Below are 17,584 nucleotides of genomic sequence, written 5' to 3' on the forward strand. Positions count from 1 at the left end.
TTACTTGGACACTTACAAATAACTGATCTACTAATCTCATTTCCAAAGTTAAAAAGGCCTGTCTCTCAACTAACACTACCAGATGTTTTGGTTAAACAGCATCCTTTGCAGAGACTAATCTGAACCCTAATTTTAAAGGATTACCTTTGATTGTTTTTTATTTCTATTTGAAATAAACAGTTTATGTTTGCATTTTTCCATATGTTCAAACAAAATATTTATATAGCATTAATGAAATTTTCTTTATTTTTCCACTATAGTCCATCAAATATGATTTTATGTGATTTATGTGTGTTAGTATTGCAGAGAAAAATTTTTCATTAAAATTACTTCGTAATTAACTTGTTTCTTTGGGGCAGAACTATGTAATGGATGGGCTTTTATAAATTTAATAGATACCATGTGGTCTCTGTGCAAGGTAGTGGATGTATTATCATAAACTAAGTGGACAGTGACTTTATTAATTTAATTAATGCTACCGGGGTTTCCTGTTAATTAACTGTTTGAATGGTGTACAGTGATATGCCAATATCCTGGTGCATCAGTACTGTGTGGATGTGGTAGAGAGAAATTTCCCTTTATTTGCTATGGGGAGGATGGAAGGGAAAATAATAGTTTAACAGCTGGTGTTCAGCAGTCTGTCTGGTGCACAAGATGATGCCTACCACATAGATTTTTCCCCTAAGAAGCATTTTAAAATGTTCATAAGTGCTATGTTTTATTATTGTTGCAGTGTTACTTCTTTTTGCCTTCAAGTAGCAAATGTGTTTCACTAGCTATTTTTTGTCATTTATGTAGACAGATCCATCTCCATGTAAACGTCTTGGACTTACTAACTCATATGTTTTAACTATTTTCATTAGTATGACTGATATTTACAGTGAGCACGTGGTAACGTATTCATTTTGCTCAGGGCTTCTTTTCTTCTCAAAAGGACAAAAATGTCCTTTTAAGGAAATCAGAAAAAGATGGAAGTTGTACAAATTAATTTTCTGATATATTTATCCCAAAGGAATATTTTGAAGCAGTTAATTTTCTTTAGGAGTATCATTTAATTTAAGAATATAATGCAAAAATGAAATGCAAACAATAAAAATGCTGGTGAAAAATGGGAAATTCTTTGTGTAATCAGTAAGTCAGACAAAATTTTACAAAGGTTGAAATGCAAAATAATGAAAATGTAACTGCATTTATTCTATTAATAAAACCAAAGGCTTTTTAATTCTCTGCATATTTCGTAGTGTTGATCCAATGCTGTTTTAATATACAGAGTGCATAAGTGATCTAGTTGTGCTAAAATGCTTTTTGTCTTTAAAAATAAGTATCTTATAATTAAGAATATTTGTAATCATATCTTTAATCAGATAATCTATTAAATACTGTTTTGATTAGTGAAATGCTAAGGGCTTTTCCTGTTTTTTCAAACATGGCAGAAACGTAATCAAGGAACTATTAATCCTCATAATTAAGTTTAGCACAGAAGAAATTAGGATTGGAAGGGGAAATCAGGATTCCCAGGCAAATGTATGCTTTACCTGGCTATAATAAAGTGTAAGACATGAAGAGGGAGAGCAAAAGGTATATAAAGTATAAACCCCAATAGTAATTTGAAATTAGAGCTGTAATAGAAAATAAGTTCATGTTAACGTTGTCTGTCTGTATCTTCCCCATTATTCTTAACCCTTTTACTGTCTCTACCTTTAATCCACCTATAGGTAAATCTCCTATTAGAAGACTGCATAAAGTCCTATAAATTAAATTGTCAGGAATTAGTGATGCCCTGGTCTGTGAATGGGTTTTGTTAACTGTGTAAAGTCTTCTGTATCTTTACTTTATTTTTCTCAAACAGACTAGCAATTGGTTTAACATTTTTAGTGAATGTATCCTGACAGTCTTAAACACCTATTTACCAGCAAAATAAAATTTTAGTTTATTTAAAAAACTTCTTCCATGAGCTATTTAAAATGTAAGAATAAATTCAAGTGTAAGACACACTAAGTGGCAAATGATCTTATCTGTTTTATTTAGATTACTACATGGTTTTAGGTAAAGTGGGAATACTTTTATTGAAATCAATTATTTACAATATTATTGAGGAGAAGAGTAAGTTAGAAAATTTAGACAAAGAGATTTTATACTGTGCAGAGAGTCAAAAATATCATGCCAAAAATATCCCCTGTTCATCACTCAAGGAAGAAGTCCTTTTACAACTCAGTTATTTTCTAAGCAGTAAAAGAAGTACCTTTAACCAATTGAAAACAAGTAACTATAACAATGATGTTTGAGTGTTCTGGGAGCTGAGTACATTTTGTTTAAATGTTCCTGCCAGATTTAGGCATCAGACCATTAAAATGGCTTCTGGGTGAGGAAGGAACAGCTAGGCTTCCTGAGCAATTTTCTCTTAATATTTTTGTCTTAAGAAGGTATTGGTAAGTATCAAGAAAAATAATACATTTTGTCATGTATCTTGCTATCATGCAGCTATCTGCACCTAACACACCATGGACTTTGACTGAAGAAAAGAGGTCTATTTGTATCATCTTCTTTGTAGATGTGTTCCTAATTTGTTATCAGATGTTTCCTTTTCATTGAATAATTTTCTAATATCTGACAAATAGAGTGGAAATCTATTTAACCAAATTCATCAGAGCATAGAGGAGTGTAGCAGTATTCCCTAGATATAACATAGTGTAGCTTCATTTTTCATTTTGCACACAATTCTCTGATTTAGGGATTTAAAGTTAAAACCGAACTAGTAATTTTCAGGCTGAACTTAACTGTAATTGGTAAAATCAATCATATTATCTTACGTGAGAAGTCTAGATTAAGAAAACAATACTAAGAAGTGGCCAAATGTAAGTCCAAAATGTAATTAGTGCCAAAAAGAAAAATTTCTGAAATATGAAGTATTCTTTCTATGAGACGTTCAATATTTTATATTCTTCAGTTGCTCACCTGTCATTTACATGCACACAATGAAACGATGTTACGTAGAAGGAATGAAAAAATGCGTTGTTTGGTAGAGGATATGTTGTCTTGCACTTTTGGATAACAGCAATGGCTGCAAATCCAGGAAGGCTTGCAGGTTTTGTTTGTTTTTTTCTCTTTCTGCTTTGTCATGCTTTCCTGCTGATTCTTATATACTGAGTATTTGAAAATACTATATTAAGAAAGCATAGCTTAATGCTTACATTCTTCTGTTGCAAATATTAAATAGAGCTGTATTGATTACATGTCACTTTAAGCAAACACGGAAGAAAAATTGAACCAGAGATTGTGGCTGCGTGCTTTGGAGTTAGTCCTGTGAGTTACAGATGACAGCTTCTCCTTTGGAAAATATGAATCAGTAAGAGGAAAACATGCTTTCCATGTGCTTCTTCCATGATAAATCAGTTCACGATGAATCCCATCTTATAGCACAGTTTGTTAAACAGTGCATGTGATCTTTTTAAAAAATCTGTTTTTTCAGGCAGTTGTTTATACTAATTAAAAATTATAGATGTGAAAGATATATTCCTCTTAGTAGTTAAGGTCCATGCATTCATTTGCAAATGAATCTTAAGTTGGTCTGCAGAATTCAGTCGGTGCACTTACATGTGTGTCTCCATTCCTCTCATAAGTCTTAGCTGTGGCAGTAGCTTACTTTACTTAGAGCAGTCGAGCTGCTCTTGCAGATTTGTAGTAAGTCCTCAAAGCTAAAAAACATTCCTCATCCCCTCAGCAGAATCTGAACCCTTTGCCCTTTTCCTTTTTTTTTAAAGTGATATGTTGTTAATGATTGCTGTGTTTATTTCCTCTAATTTCTTTTGCCTTTCTCACTAAGGTATGATTTTTTTTCCTAGTTGCTTTAAGATGCTTATCAGTGGGTATGTATCTCTGAATAACGAGGTGCAGGAACGATTGTTGTTTCCAATCTGGATGATTACTTTGGGGGCCCAGATGACCCATCATGTGAAATTAATCAGTTGTGGGTTAGTCAATTTTGTCTTGTATGCAACTGTAAATTTTATGGGATTTTTGGAGATAGAGATTACTAGGACCCAACAGATATGCCATGTTTGCCCAAGTTATTTTCAACTCTTGGATGAGTGTCAATTCTCTAACAGATTTTAACATCAGCATTAGCTGTGAGTCTGGGGAAAAAAAAAAATCTTGGCAGAGTTCTATTTGTATTGATAGTAATCTGAGCTGGTAGTAGATGCAGACAGCCAAAGCCTCTTAGGCTGAACACAGTAATACTGATGTTGTAGCAAAACCGTGGTATACATCAAATGCGTAATTAAGACAGATGATATTCTGGTTGAAAGCCATTCGTGAGGTGTGTTAACGAACAGAACACCTTGTCATTCAGAAGAATAGTGGTTATTCTGGTCCTCCTGTCTCCAAAAGAAGAAAAATTAATCTGTCTGAGAGGAAAGCCTTAAATAATAGACCAAAACTCAACTGTGGCCCTCTCCCTTTCCTTCCTCTCCTGTCTCCAGAGGGGCTACTGAGTTTCCTGGGGTGCTGTGAAGTTTCACTTTCATGTGAAAAGGTAAATTGGTTCACTCTCAAATGACAGTACATTTCAAATGGGCCCAGCTGTTTGGCAGCAGTGTTGGGGGAGGGAAGCTGTGAGGGGAATTTGGGTTCTCAGGTTCAGTCACCAGCACTTGTTAAGCAGCTGAACTTCAGAGAGAGATGTTTCCTCCCATTCCCTCCAGCCCTAGTTCACAGCTTTTAAAATGTTGCTATAAAGTTTTTTTAATTCTGAAAAAGTATCCCAGAAGCAAAGGATTCACCGCTCAGTCCCAATTCCTTTACTGTAAAGCAAAAGTATTCTAAAGTAGATGTTGGTATTTTAATGGAAGAAGGAAGAAAGGAAGGAAGGGAGGATTTCCTTTGACTTCCTCTCCAACTAAAATCCTCAGTATGTTTTAAAGGTGTGGAAGCTTCACAGTCTTTTCTTACAGTCATTTTCTGCAGTTCCTGTTGGTGCTTTCACTTAGTTCATTAATTTAATGGGTTACATTTTTGAGAGATGCAGATCCTGATGAGCATCTTTCAGGTCTTGATAACATGCCATGATAATTAAAAAGAAATACAACGCCCAGTTCCCAACCTGGGAATTCCTCCAAAAATGTCAAATACAGTGTTTTAGGGAGCAGTACAAATGTATTAATGAATAAACAATATGGAGAAACACAGCAAAAAGCCATGTTTAAGGTATTATTTTGTTATGCTACTTCTGCACCCAAAGCTGCTTAAAGGCTCCTTTTGTGAAATGATAGCATAAATCTTTTGATAGCTAGGAATCAATTATAGTCTGGACTAGCATGCCACTGTTGTACAAAAAATCGTTAGCAATCATTGCTTTCAAACACACCACTGTTATTTTGTACTGTCAGATAGGCAGCTTTGATGTGACCAGAGGATAATTCCTAGAGCTGAGATGTTTTTACAGTTATGGAAGGAGCTACAGCATCTCATGAAAATGCTGTTACAACCTCACTGAAATGTCATGGAAGTAGTATCTGTGTTTATTTAGTCCTTTCTATTCAGAAAGCTATGCTTTTCTGTGGTCAGAAAAGGTGGTGTTTGTTCTGACAAGAGTTGGACAAAAAGCCAGCCCAAGGAAACAGAATGTCCCTTGGCTGTGCAGTCAGGTCCTGCCCTAACAAGGAGAATGGCTTGTGTCTTGTAATGCTTTCCTGCCACCTGTGGCAGGTGAGGGGGAATACACTAGACAGGCCCATAAGGTGGAGAGGAGAAACAGTTTATCTATGGGAATTGAGACAACAGACAGTATTTATGGTCTGCTGCCTCCCGTCTTGTCCTCTCTCACTACGGAGCAGTTGTTCAGATCCACCTAGTGATGGGGCCAGAATGGTTTATGTAGTCGGCTGTGGGCATGCCTTCTCTGCACAAACCGGGAAGAACTTGTGCATCCTAGTGGGCTGGCGTGAGAAGAGGGGACTTCTCTCCTTTGCCATAGTGCGTCTGGAATTCAGCTGGGTAGGTCGTGGGCAGCATTAAGATTTTTGCCATTTAGCATGTGGTAAGGGATCCTGTTTCAAAACTCATCAGAGATGGGAAGCGGATTTAGAAGAAGAAAATTCGGCAAGGGGAGTTGAGGCCACCCCTGTCTGGTGAAGCAGGGAAGCAGCTTCCTGTACATTATTCCCCACTCACATTTCACCCTTCCCCTTCAAAGCTTTATGAAAGATGGTGGCAGAAGCCCAGCAGTGCCTGCACTGAATTGGATACACTGATGGCAGGAGCAATCAAAGAACACAGTATGGTTTTATTGCCAGGTACTGTTTCCAGGTGACAATAAAGTCGCAGCCTAATTAAACCACAGCCCTTGTGTCTCTGTATGGCTGGGACAATAGAGACTAGCTCTCTTGTTTCATTCAAACGCTACTGTTATCTGACAGGTGCATTATGTGCATGCCTAAATCAATGAATAGTAAAGGGAAATAGCAAGCTGCCAAGAAAAGGAGATGGAACCATGAGAAATATTTCAATTATTGTATTTTGGACCTTGTAAGTGATTTTGGGACATAATGAACTATGAATGTGCATTGAAAACACTAATACTGCTGGAGTTAAAATTGAAGTGATACTCACTTACAAAGCAAGCTTTTTTTGTTAAATATATAGTGCGAAAGTGAGAAAAAAGTACTGTTGTTGGTAGTTTTAAAAGTTTTATTTGGGCGTGATCTAAGCTTAAATTGATTTGTTAATTATAAAACTTTGTGACTCATTGAATTAATCATGTTCAGAAAAGTAAAGTATGAATTTAATTTACTGTTAGCTGTAGGAGTGCCTTCACTCTGCACATTATTTAGTTTTTGTTACATTTTAAAAGAATAATTTTTATATTTGGTATTTACCTGGAGAGACTATGGAAATGGATGGTATATTCTTAGTGGTGCTGTTTGCATTATAATATTAATGAAGATAACTATTTTAAAACTTCTTAATAGTTCCTGCTTTTCAAAACACTACATCTGTTAATGGCTGCATTTTACTAAAATTTTCCTGTGGATGTCTCAGTAGACTACTCCAAGTCTGCAATGGGTGGTTGTGAAAAGTTTGGCAAGAGTGTACCTTACACACATTACTTCTACATGTCCCATGAATTATTTGTAATATATAAATTAATTTTAGCTGTAATAATGCTGTAAGTTTTTGTTGACGTTCTGTGGTATGTGCTATCGTAGTAAAACTACACAGTGTAGTTTCACATCACGTTTGTAAAAATCATTTAACAGACTGAGTAAATTTGCATGTATAATCTCACAGCTGTTTAAAAGTAATACGGCGTATGAGTAATATGTAACTTACTGGACTAATGCCAAAGCAGTGTACGCTAAGAATTGATTCCCTGCTTTATTTAGTTGCTTTGATAATGACATTTTAACAGTTAGGAGTGTAAATAAATACTTTTCCATTGTGTTTTCTTTTCTTCAACAGGATACTACAAGTATAGAAAAAATGTCAAACTGTTGTGAAAACATGTAAGTGCTGTAAAATTTTTACATTTATTTGCTGAAAAGCTAAAGGAGTAGCTGCTTTTTTTGACTGTGTGAGAGCGAAAAGGAATCAAAGGCACTGTTAAGATTATTCTGCATGGTACTGTGCCTTGTACTTCCTATCTTTAGCAGCAGCTCACTAATCTTTTAATATTGGTTGTACACAAAGCAGCCTCACATTGTTCCGATTCCTTCCAAAGCCAGTGAAACTATATTTTCTTTCAAAAGTACAGATCAAAAGACACTTTCTGCTGTGTCTTGCCATACATTTCATTGATTCTGAGGTTCTCCTCTGCTTCAAAAGTTGCCTTCAGTTGATTGACGACACAGATAGTTTCTGTTCTACAAAGTTAAGCCTCAGCTGCATGCCATAATGAAAGAAAAGCTGTATTTGTGATGCTGGGACACAATTCATCAGAGTCCAGTAATGGATCCCCAGCCAACCTGCATTGTTCTAGCTGACTGAAGTGCACCATGGGCGTGCTGTCTTTCACTAATAATGCTGTCTTCTGTAGATCGAGGCCCCGAAAGCCATGGCAGCAGACCTTCTCAGAAGTTTTTGGCACTCGTTGGAAGATCCTGTGGTTAATTCCTTTCAGGCAAAGGCAACCACTGCGAGTTCCCTACCACTTTGCCAATCACGTCTGAACAGATGGATGGTGGGCACAGATGGGTCCTCCATGCTGGAAGTGCGTTACAGGTTTTATGATAATAGGACTATGACAGTCTTAAAGGAAATTAAAATCCACCCACCAATCATAGGCATCACAATGTGCCCCAGGCTTTATTTTAATAGTGGTCTTGATTCTGTTCTGAGATTAATAAAAATTGTGTGTTTAACTTTAGGCATATTTACTTTCAAATTAAATTTCGAAAGGGATTCCTTTTGTCTTTGAGGTAAATACCAAAACCAAATGACTGGAATGGTTTACTCTATTTGTTTGATACTGTCTCTTTTGATTTTTTTCTTTGGTAGGAAACACTGAAGTTTACATTGATTGTTAGCTTTCCCACTAAGTGTCTTATTCTGCCTTGAATTTTTTTTAGTGTTTTTATCAGTAGGTCTGTCTGGATAATATTCATGCCTTTTTTTCTGCTACATGTGTTTAAAATTCCCTGATACTGCCATTTATTTATGATCTGCAACAGTAATCCTGCAGCACTGCACTATAAAAGGTAACATTTAAAACTGAGGCAGACTTCTTCCTAAACCTTTCTCAGAGAGGTTTTTATAATTACATGTAAATGTATGTGTTTATATAGAGAGATCTTACGTCTTACAGTTATCTTTCTGCATAGATATGATCTTAGTGAAAAATATTGTGTTTTTATGTCAATAAAAGCGATAAAATGTTCCAGGGTAAAATATGCAGATAGAAAGCATGTTTTCCCTATATCCCAAGGATTTCTTTGCAATAATTCAACAAAGAAGTTGTATGGTGCAAATACTAGAATTATTACTTTTTAAAAATACAGATTTAATTAGTTAGCATAATGTACCATAAAGAAAAGTATATTGTCAATAAAGTTACAAATTTTATATTTACCTTTGTTTAGTCATGACTAGCTGGTCTAAGTGTTTGTATATGGGAAATAATATGTGAAAATATTTTAAAATATTTATACATAAATACGGATATTTGCTACTAACATGTATAGTAAAGTATATTAACTGATTTAATAGGGTAATATGTTGATGTATGATAGCTTGTTGTGGGCCCTTTAAGTATGGAAGTAGTTAACCAAAGAAAGCATCCTTAAGATTACATCTGGTAAAATGACAACAATTCCCAAAGTATTGGCTCAGCTTTGCTGTATCTGGAAAAATTATGTAACTTATTATAGCACTCTGTATCTATACAAATATCAGCATGAGATGTTTGTGATTTTTGAAAGTTCCGTGAATTTTTATGAGAAATTCACAGCTCCAGTGTTTCCCGTTATGCTGCTTACCGTGCTTGTCTAGTCTAACAGGACTAGGATCCACCTTAAATGACAACCATGCAACAGGATAATAAAAGCCACAAAATCAGCAAGTACTATACAAGGTTGTGTTTGGAGAGAGTAATTGTGAACAGTTCATTCAAAAAGAGGGTCTAGATTTGTCATGAGTGGTATTCATAATGAATTTTTAGATCAGCTCTTTTAAAGTCTTAACACGGTCTCTGCCAATGTTGGGTGTCCCTTTATTGAATTAACGGATTTTGATGATCCACTGAAAGTTCCAAAAGGTACATCTTAAAAATCACTTGAATTTTAAACTTTTGTAAACTTCTAACATTTGAACCAGCTTTTATTTTTCCTCTCCTTTTAAAAATAGATGCAATATTTTCTTCATTTAAATTTCAAGCCTAATGTTCAACCATTTTTTTCACAGCATTTTCAGATGTGAGTTTAGACTTTCTTTAAGGTGGTATTAGCAGCAATATTTAAACAAAAGAAAGCTGGAGGAAAGCGGATGGAAAGGCTGGAGCAGTGGCTGCAATTAAAAAGAATGTGCATATACGTTATAAAGTAATTGATATATGCTCTCTTTTTTTAAGGAATTCCACTATTATAGTCTCTCTGAAACACATAGGGGAATAACAGCAGTTTTGTTTTATGTGCTAATATTTAAATCTGTTTCATGAGCAAAACATAGTTTTTTTTTTTAAGTTTTTCATGCTAATCAGTTATCATAGTTAGCAGATCATACAGTTCCAAAGCTAATTAAGAAAGAGGATCAAGAATTTAACTATTCTTGATACATTCACTGTGGGGGCATATAATTATTCTTTCTGTTTTCTAATAGCATTGTTTCAGTTAATTTAACCGTTCATGGAGAACCAAATCTGCTCGATGGTAGGAACCTTAGTTATAAACAGTGTATTTAATTTTTATACATGATATCCAGTGAAGTCATGGGACCATTAAATTTTGCCAGCTTCGTGGGGATAAAAATCCACAAGCAGCCCAAATGTCGTATTGTGTGCTCTATTCCGGTATGCGCAAAGAAAAAAGGTACCAAACGTAAGAAGCCAACGCTGACATGGCACAGATGGCGATTAACCACGCGCTGAACGTACTGCAGGCCGTAAATACAGACGCCCACAGTTAATGGCTGCTGTGGGTGGGAGGTCCCCCGTGGGGAGGTGCGCGGATTTGGGAGGGCGGGCGGTGGCGCCTCCTCCCTCCCTCGCTCTGCGCACGCCCTCTGTCGGCGCGCTGGCGTAAGGGCCGCGGGCTCTGCACACGTCGTTGTGACGCGATGGGCGTCGGGAGGAAGGGTTGCGTTGGTTCGGACGTGGGTCCGTGCTAGCGGTGGGGCTTGCTTTTCGGGACTAGAGTACGTCTTGGGTGAGCAGACCCTGCTTTGGGCCTGCCGCAGGTGAAAGTGCAGCCTGCCGGGTTTATCTAGAAAATCTTCAGAACCGTTCAACTTTCAAACAATCAATTATAAATTAAAAACTAAAAATCTGTAAACTATAAGGCACTTAGTTAAATAACCAAAAGAAGAACCTTGAGGCTGAAGTATCAGGTATACATTTAAGTAAGTGATGTACATGAAGATCTTGCCTACTTCTGAAATGAAAATGGTAATTTCACAGATTCACAATTTCTTGAATGTTTTTGTATTGTTGGATTTTTTTGGTAAATATATTTTTTCTCAGTCTCCCATTCATCCTTAACATTAGGAATCAATATGTGATATGATTAAGGCAGCTACTTTATTTTTTATCCCATTTCTGGGTATGTGGAGGAGAGAAAGAATTTGGAGAGGCTTCATTTTTAGGAGGCACTGAGCTTTATGCTTTGAATAACAGGCCTCTAAAAGTGTAAAAGTAATCAAAATACTTTAAAAAATTTTAGCCAATAACCTTATGATGTTATTAGTGTATTAGAGTACTGTTTCCGAAACTGATTCTCAGAGTTGTTTCAGCAGGAAAAGATCAGGTAGACTTTTATGATCTAACTTGAAATCCTTTAAACCTTAAATCCTTGAAATCCTTTGAACCGTTACTTTGAAATCCCACTTCTTTCCCTCCAGCTCTCCTTCATGATTTTTTATTTTAGTAGAAACTGTGTTCTTAAGACTAATTAGTGCTTGTCATTTTTATTCATTTAAAAAAATCTTACAGACAGTATTTATGAATTGTAGCCTAATATAACATCAGAACTACACATGCTTTATTGAGCACAGTGGATATTAGCTATGAACTTAACAATATTTGATTTCCTGAGGGATACAAAGAGAAGTCAAAGCACTAATGAAAAACAACCTGAAAACATTTGAAAAGAAATGGTTTATTTGCAGTATAGGGTAGCTCCTGGTAGGACTGAACAATGCTACCTTGTTATCTTGTCATTGTATCAGAGATTTGAGGGTTTGTTTGAAAAATCTTGATGTCTAAAATAAAAGGTTCTGCATTGAATAATGTTTACCAGCCTATCCTCTGATCTGTTGGTTTGAAGGACAGGTTCCGTCGAACAGCTGGTAGAATAGTTGACATATGCGATCATTTTCAGTCTTGAGGAAGATTCACAAGTAAGAAACTGTCTAAGAACCAAGTGGTAGGATAGATTTTGAACTAGATACCTTCCTCCTTGTTTTGAATCTAAAGGGAGCTAATGTGAAGGGAAGATTCATAAAAGCACAGAGAAAATGGAGATTGGGCCAGAAGAACTGTTTCGATTTGTTACCAAAGTTTACCAAATGAAGTGAGATTGCAAAGAGTGGGAGTTACGCAGTTAAATACATATGCCATCATTACATGATGTATGTCTTTTGATGTTCATCTTGCAGTTGTCCAGTTTTATTCAGTGTTATTCAGTAAATGATACTTCTCAGAAATTATGAATTCATGCTTTGTTTTGTGCTATAGCAGGACATTGTATGCCAGTGTGAGGAATGTAAGTGCCAAAACCAGGATCTCTGCAGTACTGTTTTTTTAAACTTTAAAACTTTAAAGTTTTAAAGTCAACTTTGCACTCAGATGAAACATATAATAATGATTTTTCTGGTAACCTGAAATTGTTAGTTAACATAAACCACTTTTTTTGTAACGCATTATTTACTTTATTTGGCCAGCCTTCCTGCCAGCACTACGTCACTTATAGCAGAATATTTCTGTCACATATTTGAAGATGCTGTCACTTAGATGTATTATTTAACTTGACTATCTCCCCCCTTTGTCTTCACCACGCACTCAATTTTGGTGCAGCTCACAAATAAGAATCCAGTGTAGCTTTGTTGGTACAACCATATCACAAACACAAATACTATTTATTGGCTCTTCTCAATATTCCAACTGGAAATATCATTGCATTCCTTAACAGTGTTTTCTTTATACAGTGGAGTCTTGATCTTTCTGGACAAAAATTGTTGCTTATTCTACATATATTCCCATCAATAATACTGTATTAGCACTTCTAAACTATTCCTAAAATAAAAACTAAGTGTACTTTCTGAAGAATAAGAGTTGCATAAAACAACATGGATCTTAATTAGTACCACTTAGTACTGCTCATTCAACCCTGTACTTCTACAGTTGTGTTATGTGTGGAAGCATAATAAATTCATTTTTTTAGCATTATGTATAAGAAATAGACTTTTATTGATAGTCTTGTAACCGATTGAAAGTTAACTGTCAGAAGACACTGTTCTGGTTTTTGCACTTCAAGAAATTACTAGCTTTTGTTTAGCTGCAAAATCTCATATCTGATGTTAGAAGTCTGTGGACAAAGGTTTAAATCTAATGAAGTGATCTGACTGAGCATTGTAGCTGTCCAGCAGTGCTGATAAAAATAATTTTAGAAAGGTTTGTATATACATAGTACAAGCCCAACGTATACACTTCTCAGGGCCTCTGCCTTCTCAGTCAGACCATTTCCCTCAGAAAGGATTTTTCTTTTCTGCTCTCTATATAAATCGCTGTTTGTCATACCTGATAGCCACTTTGTAGCTCTCTGTTAGCTCTTTACTAGGTTGAATGAGTAGTGAGCACATGGTGTGCTTTTTCAAGTCCTGGTTGGCCTCAACTTATTATCTTTCAACTGCATCAGGCCAGTGGTCATGTAAGAGGTAGAGGCTCATTTTATCACCCTTTGAATTGGCCCTTAGATTTTGTGGTGTGCTAACTAGTGTGAATTCTTGAAGGACCTTTGAAACAAGAGGTCCCAGATCTCTGGAAGCTTACTTTGCACTTTGTTTTAAGCAGATGACTTGCTTAAGTTTGGCTAACTTAGTTTTCCTGCTGAGTAGTTGATTCTTGGCATTAATAACATGATGAATTTTTGTGTTTGAAAAAGAGGGAGTTAGATTTAAAAATAACCTCAGTCAGTGACTCTGAGGTTGAAGCTGCAGGTAGTGTCTCCCATAAAATCAGGATGATAATGACGTCAAATTGAGCTCTTGATCTTTTGTTCAAAGTATTTGCTGTTTGACACTCAGTATTTCAGTAATATGTCTACACAGTAGGAAGGGTCAATATAGAGCACAAATGAGAATGTTTTCAAGAAGCCTTTCCTTGACCTAGGAAGAAATTCTGCTTGTGAGCAATTACTGTTGTGATTTATGTGAGGGATCAGACCTTTCTTGGCTGTACTCAAGTCTCATTTACCCAGACAAAATCAATTCTGTTGTCATGAATTCTCTACCATAGCAAGGTTACTACCTTGAAAGAGTACTGTTCATTCCTCTGCTCACTTTCAGCTTTGATGGCTCTTTTCACACAGCAGCATAGAATAGTCCTACCTGCAATCATGTTCATATTGTCTTGGCCAGAATAGACACTGTGGTAGAGTAGCCTGTGAAGGTGTGGAGATATGGAGTATTGGCTTGATTAAAAAAAAAATAAATATATAACTTTTGATATGCAAATTCTCTGGTTCCATTTGCATTTGGGTTGAGAGCAAGCATTCAGTTGCTTAAGAGACTTGAAATCTGTTACGGATTCTGAACACTGAAATACGCAGAAAGAAGTAGTCACACCTCTTTATGGGTTTTGAACAAGTGGTGCCTTTTTTTGGTGTAATAAAGCACAGATGGAGCTTCATGTAATGTTAAGCATTATTTTGTATATAATTTAAGTTGGTTTTACCTTGTTGTTGCCCAAGTCAGTATCTCCTGACCTAAGCCAGTACATGCAATGTTCTAGTGCTGCCACGGGTACATTTAGCAGCTGGAGATCCATGGCTCTTCTGTCAAAAAATAGCTTTTTAAAATTGGTCCCCTTGTGACACTTGAATTTTCACATACTTGGAATTTTAAGAATAAATCTAATCTCCTATGGATCAGTCTTTATTAACAGACATAACTGTTTTAAAATGTGTGTTCTAAGCTGTTCTTCAGATATTCCTGATAATTTATTTTTACTCATTACTTTATAAACACGTCGCTAAGAAAATACCGAGTGGGAAGTAATGACAGATCACATATTGTCATTCACATTCACGATAATTCAGGATCCACATTCACATTATCACATTGAGGATAAAACAGCTATTGATATTGATATGGCAATTGAGATATAGATACAATCTTTTGCTTTGCAGTCATTAGGAAATTATATCTGTAAAATACAATGCTAGAAATATTTGTCTATACAAATTATTAAAAATCTTTGATTAAATGGATGTACTTATTTGAAAATACACAGGCATTACAAAGGATGATTTCAGTGCTGTTTAAAGTTATTTAAAACAGGTGAAAAGTGACAAATTCCTGCTTGGTATGCTGTTTAGATGAAAATATAGTTACCATTGTTACTACTACACAGTGTGTCAGGAACCTCATTTTCATGTTGACTGTTTTATATATGTGGTTTTTAAGGTTAATAGTTTTAATAGTTAAGAGTGTAGAAAATATACTGGCAGTCGTCTCCTGCATTAGCAAAGATAAATTTAATTGTTTTGCTTACACTAATAAGTTGAATCTAATTCTAAATGAGTCAAAATATCAGAACTTCAAAACTGTCTGAGTGATGGCAAGTGATGCTAGGGATTGCTTTTGCGAAGAATCGGTATTTGCTAACTACAGTGTCTGTACTTATGCAACATACTGCGTGACTGAATACTTCAGAGAGCATTGCTCTTCAAAAGATTTTTGTACTACTTTCTCAGTGGCTGAGCATTTGAACTTCAAGATTCATTGAAGTACTTGTATTTCTGAGCTGCGTTAGGCCTAGGACTTCAGTTCTGCTGAAATTGCTCAGTGGCATCTTGTGTCTTGCCAAACTACGGCGGAGTGATTAAAGTCAGTTGTTGCAACAAGACCCATCTAAGTATCACCTGTATAACTGTAAGAATAATTCAGATTTACAGTAGAACACGTGCTTTTCGAGTTAGAAAATATAAAACCTAAATTGTAATTTATGTGCGTTTCTGGGTGAATAAATATTCATATGCACATTCCCAAGACTGATATACTGTAGATCACAGTGTAGTTTAGAGGCAAAAAATTATCACTCTGTCTCCTTAACAGCTTCAGTCTAAGTGCTAGGTAGGAAAATAATACTGATTTTTGTAAACTAGCGTTCTGAATTTTGTAGTCCACATATGGACATGTGATTGAGTTTTACTGATTTGTTCTTGTTTGATCTTGACTGTTTTCAAACAATGCTGAATAATGTTTATACTGGACTTGTTGAAAATTACGAGGTCTAACATTGGTTGTGCCTGAATGGGTAATGTATGAGATAAATGGCTGAATAATATCAAACCAGGGAAACTTAATCTGGTATTCTTTTAATCAAAACTGAAAGTGCAAAAGTATGTCCAGCCAATGGAGAAACAATGTATTGTCTTTTATTTCTCTTTCTTTATTTTATTTATGTAATATTTCTGTTTTTTCTTTTCAGAATGATTTAAGTTACAGATTATTTTTTCATTCCTATTGAGATTTCTTATGTACTGTATTTTTTAGAAGTCTTATTTTTAAATAAAAAAAAATCAAAGTTTCTTTCTCTCCTCTGGATTTCATTTACATTGTTTTAAAGTTGTATAAATACCTTGCTAATATTTTCCAAATCTCTTTTTAGATTTTCATAATTCTTTTATAAACTACTCTAATTACTCAATATTTTTTATTGTGACAAGATTAAGCTATAATCCCAAATGATCATTTTGGAAAACTGAACTGTGAAAAATCACTGAATAGTTAGTGAGGTACTTATTGTCCGAGCTTTGTTGTTTGTTTTTAAGAGAACAACTGAGTGTTGGTGAAGCATTGAAAACTTTCTCTGTTAGGAGTATCTATTGATATAACAACACCAGTTACAGTATTGGTTAAATCTCTTGCCTAAATAATTAAATTATGTGTATGCAGCTATACTGATGCATTAATACCCCTCCCCCCTTTTTTTTCTTTCTGTACTTTTTATGTGAGTTAAAAACAATCAAATCTCTAAACGGTGCTGATCAGGGGGTACAAGCACAGGAGGCCCAGGCATCATCTGGCCTATTTATGCCAAGGCAGCGTTCACAGTTCTCCATAACCCCTACCAGAGAAGGAGCCTCTGATGTAGGTATAAACTAAAAGTTATATAAATAGCCAATTTTTTTTAAATTGCAAAAATAGAGTTGTTGGGTTTTTTTTTTAAATCCTTGGCTTGCATGTTTTTATGTATTAGATCATTCATAACCATTTTTGGAACACTTTTTGGGAGAGTTAGATGAATCTGAATCAGCAACTGTTCTGTTTTGTGTACATGTGAATTTATGTCAGATTTCGATGCAGAGAGGTTTCACACATTTTGGTCTTTTTCAAATAATGCACTGGATTTAGACATGTAAAAAGAAGTGCGGAAGTATTAGTGGCCACAGAAAAATGTAGCAGAAAGGAATAAAATCAAATCTGCTGGGTATGGTGTGAGCAGCAGTCTCAGCTGTAGAAGAAGTTAAAGGAAGATTTTAGACACCTGGGAAGATCCACTGCAAGAATAGTGAGCCAAAGAAAAAAGCCAGTGGTTACGCCTGCAAGGAAATGATTAAAATAGCTGAATTATGGCACTTCATGAATAAGGGAGCACAAACTACATGATGATGGTTTGTGGCACAGGACTTGCGTCTTTTGTTTCAACCCAAGAACT

General features: G+C 35.5%; 1 protein-coding gene across 5 annotated transcripts in view; it reads left to right on the forward strand.

Annotated features, from left to right (window-relative positions):
• ZDHHC21 (zDHHC palmitoyltransferase 21) overlaps window positions 1-16,270 on the forward strand; it is a 51,922-nt gene extending 35,652 nt beyond the window's left edge. For all 5 annotated transcript variants that reach the window (XM_087742486.1, XM_087742485.1, XM_087742490.1 and 2 more), the window contains 2 exons: window positions 7,459-7,502; window positions 8,033-16,270. In XM_087742486.1, coding sequence (XP_087598612.1) covers window positions 7,459-7,502; window positions 8,033-8,165 — 177 coding nt within the window. In that variant the 3' untranslated portion in view covers window positions 8,166-16,270. The remainder of the gene's footprint in view (window positions 1-7,458; window positions 7,503-8,032) is intronic.
• The last annotated feature ends 1,314 nt before the right edge of the window (window positions 16,271-17,584 follow it).

The sequence above is a fragment of the Nipponia nippon genome, unplaced genomic scaffold (genome assembly GCF_047370975.1).
Source record: "Nipponia nippon isolate SJK-2023a ecotype South Korea unplaced genomic scaffold, ASM4737097v1 scaffold_8, whole genome shotgun sequence".
Taxonomy (NCBI): Eukaryota; Metazoa; Chordata; class Aves; order Pelecaniformes; family Threskiornithidae; genus Nipponia; species Nipponia nippon.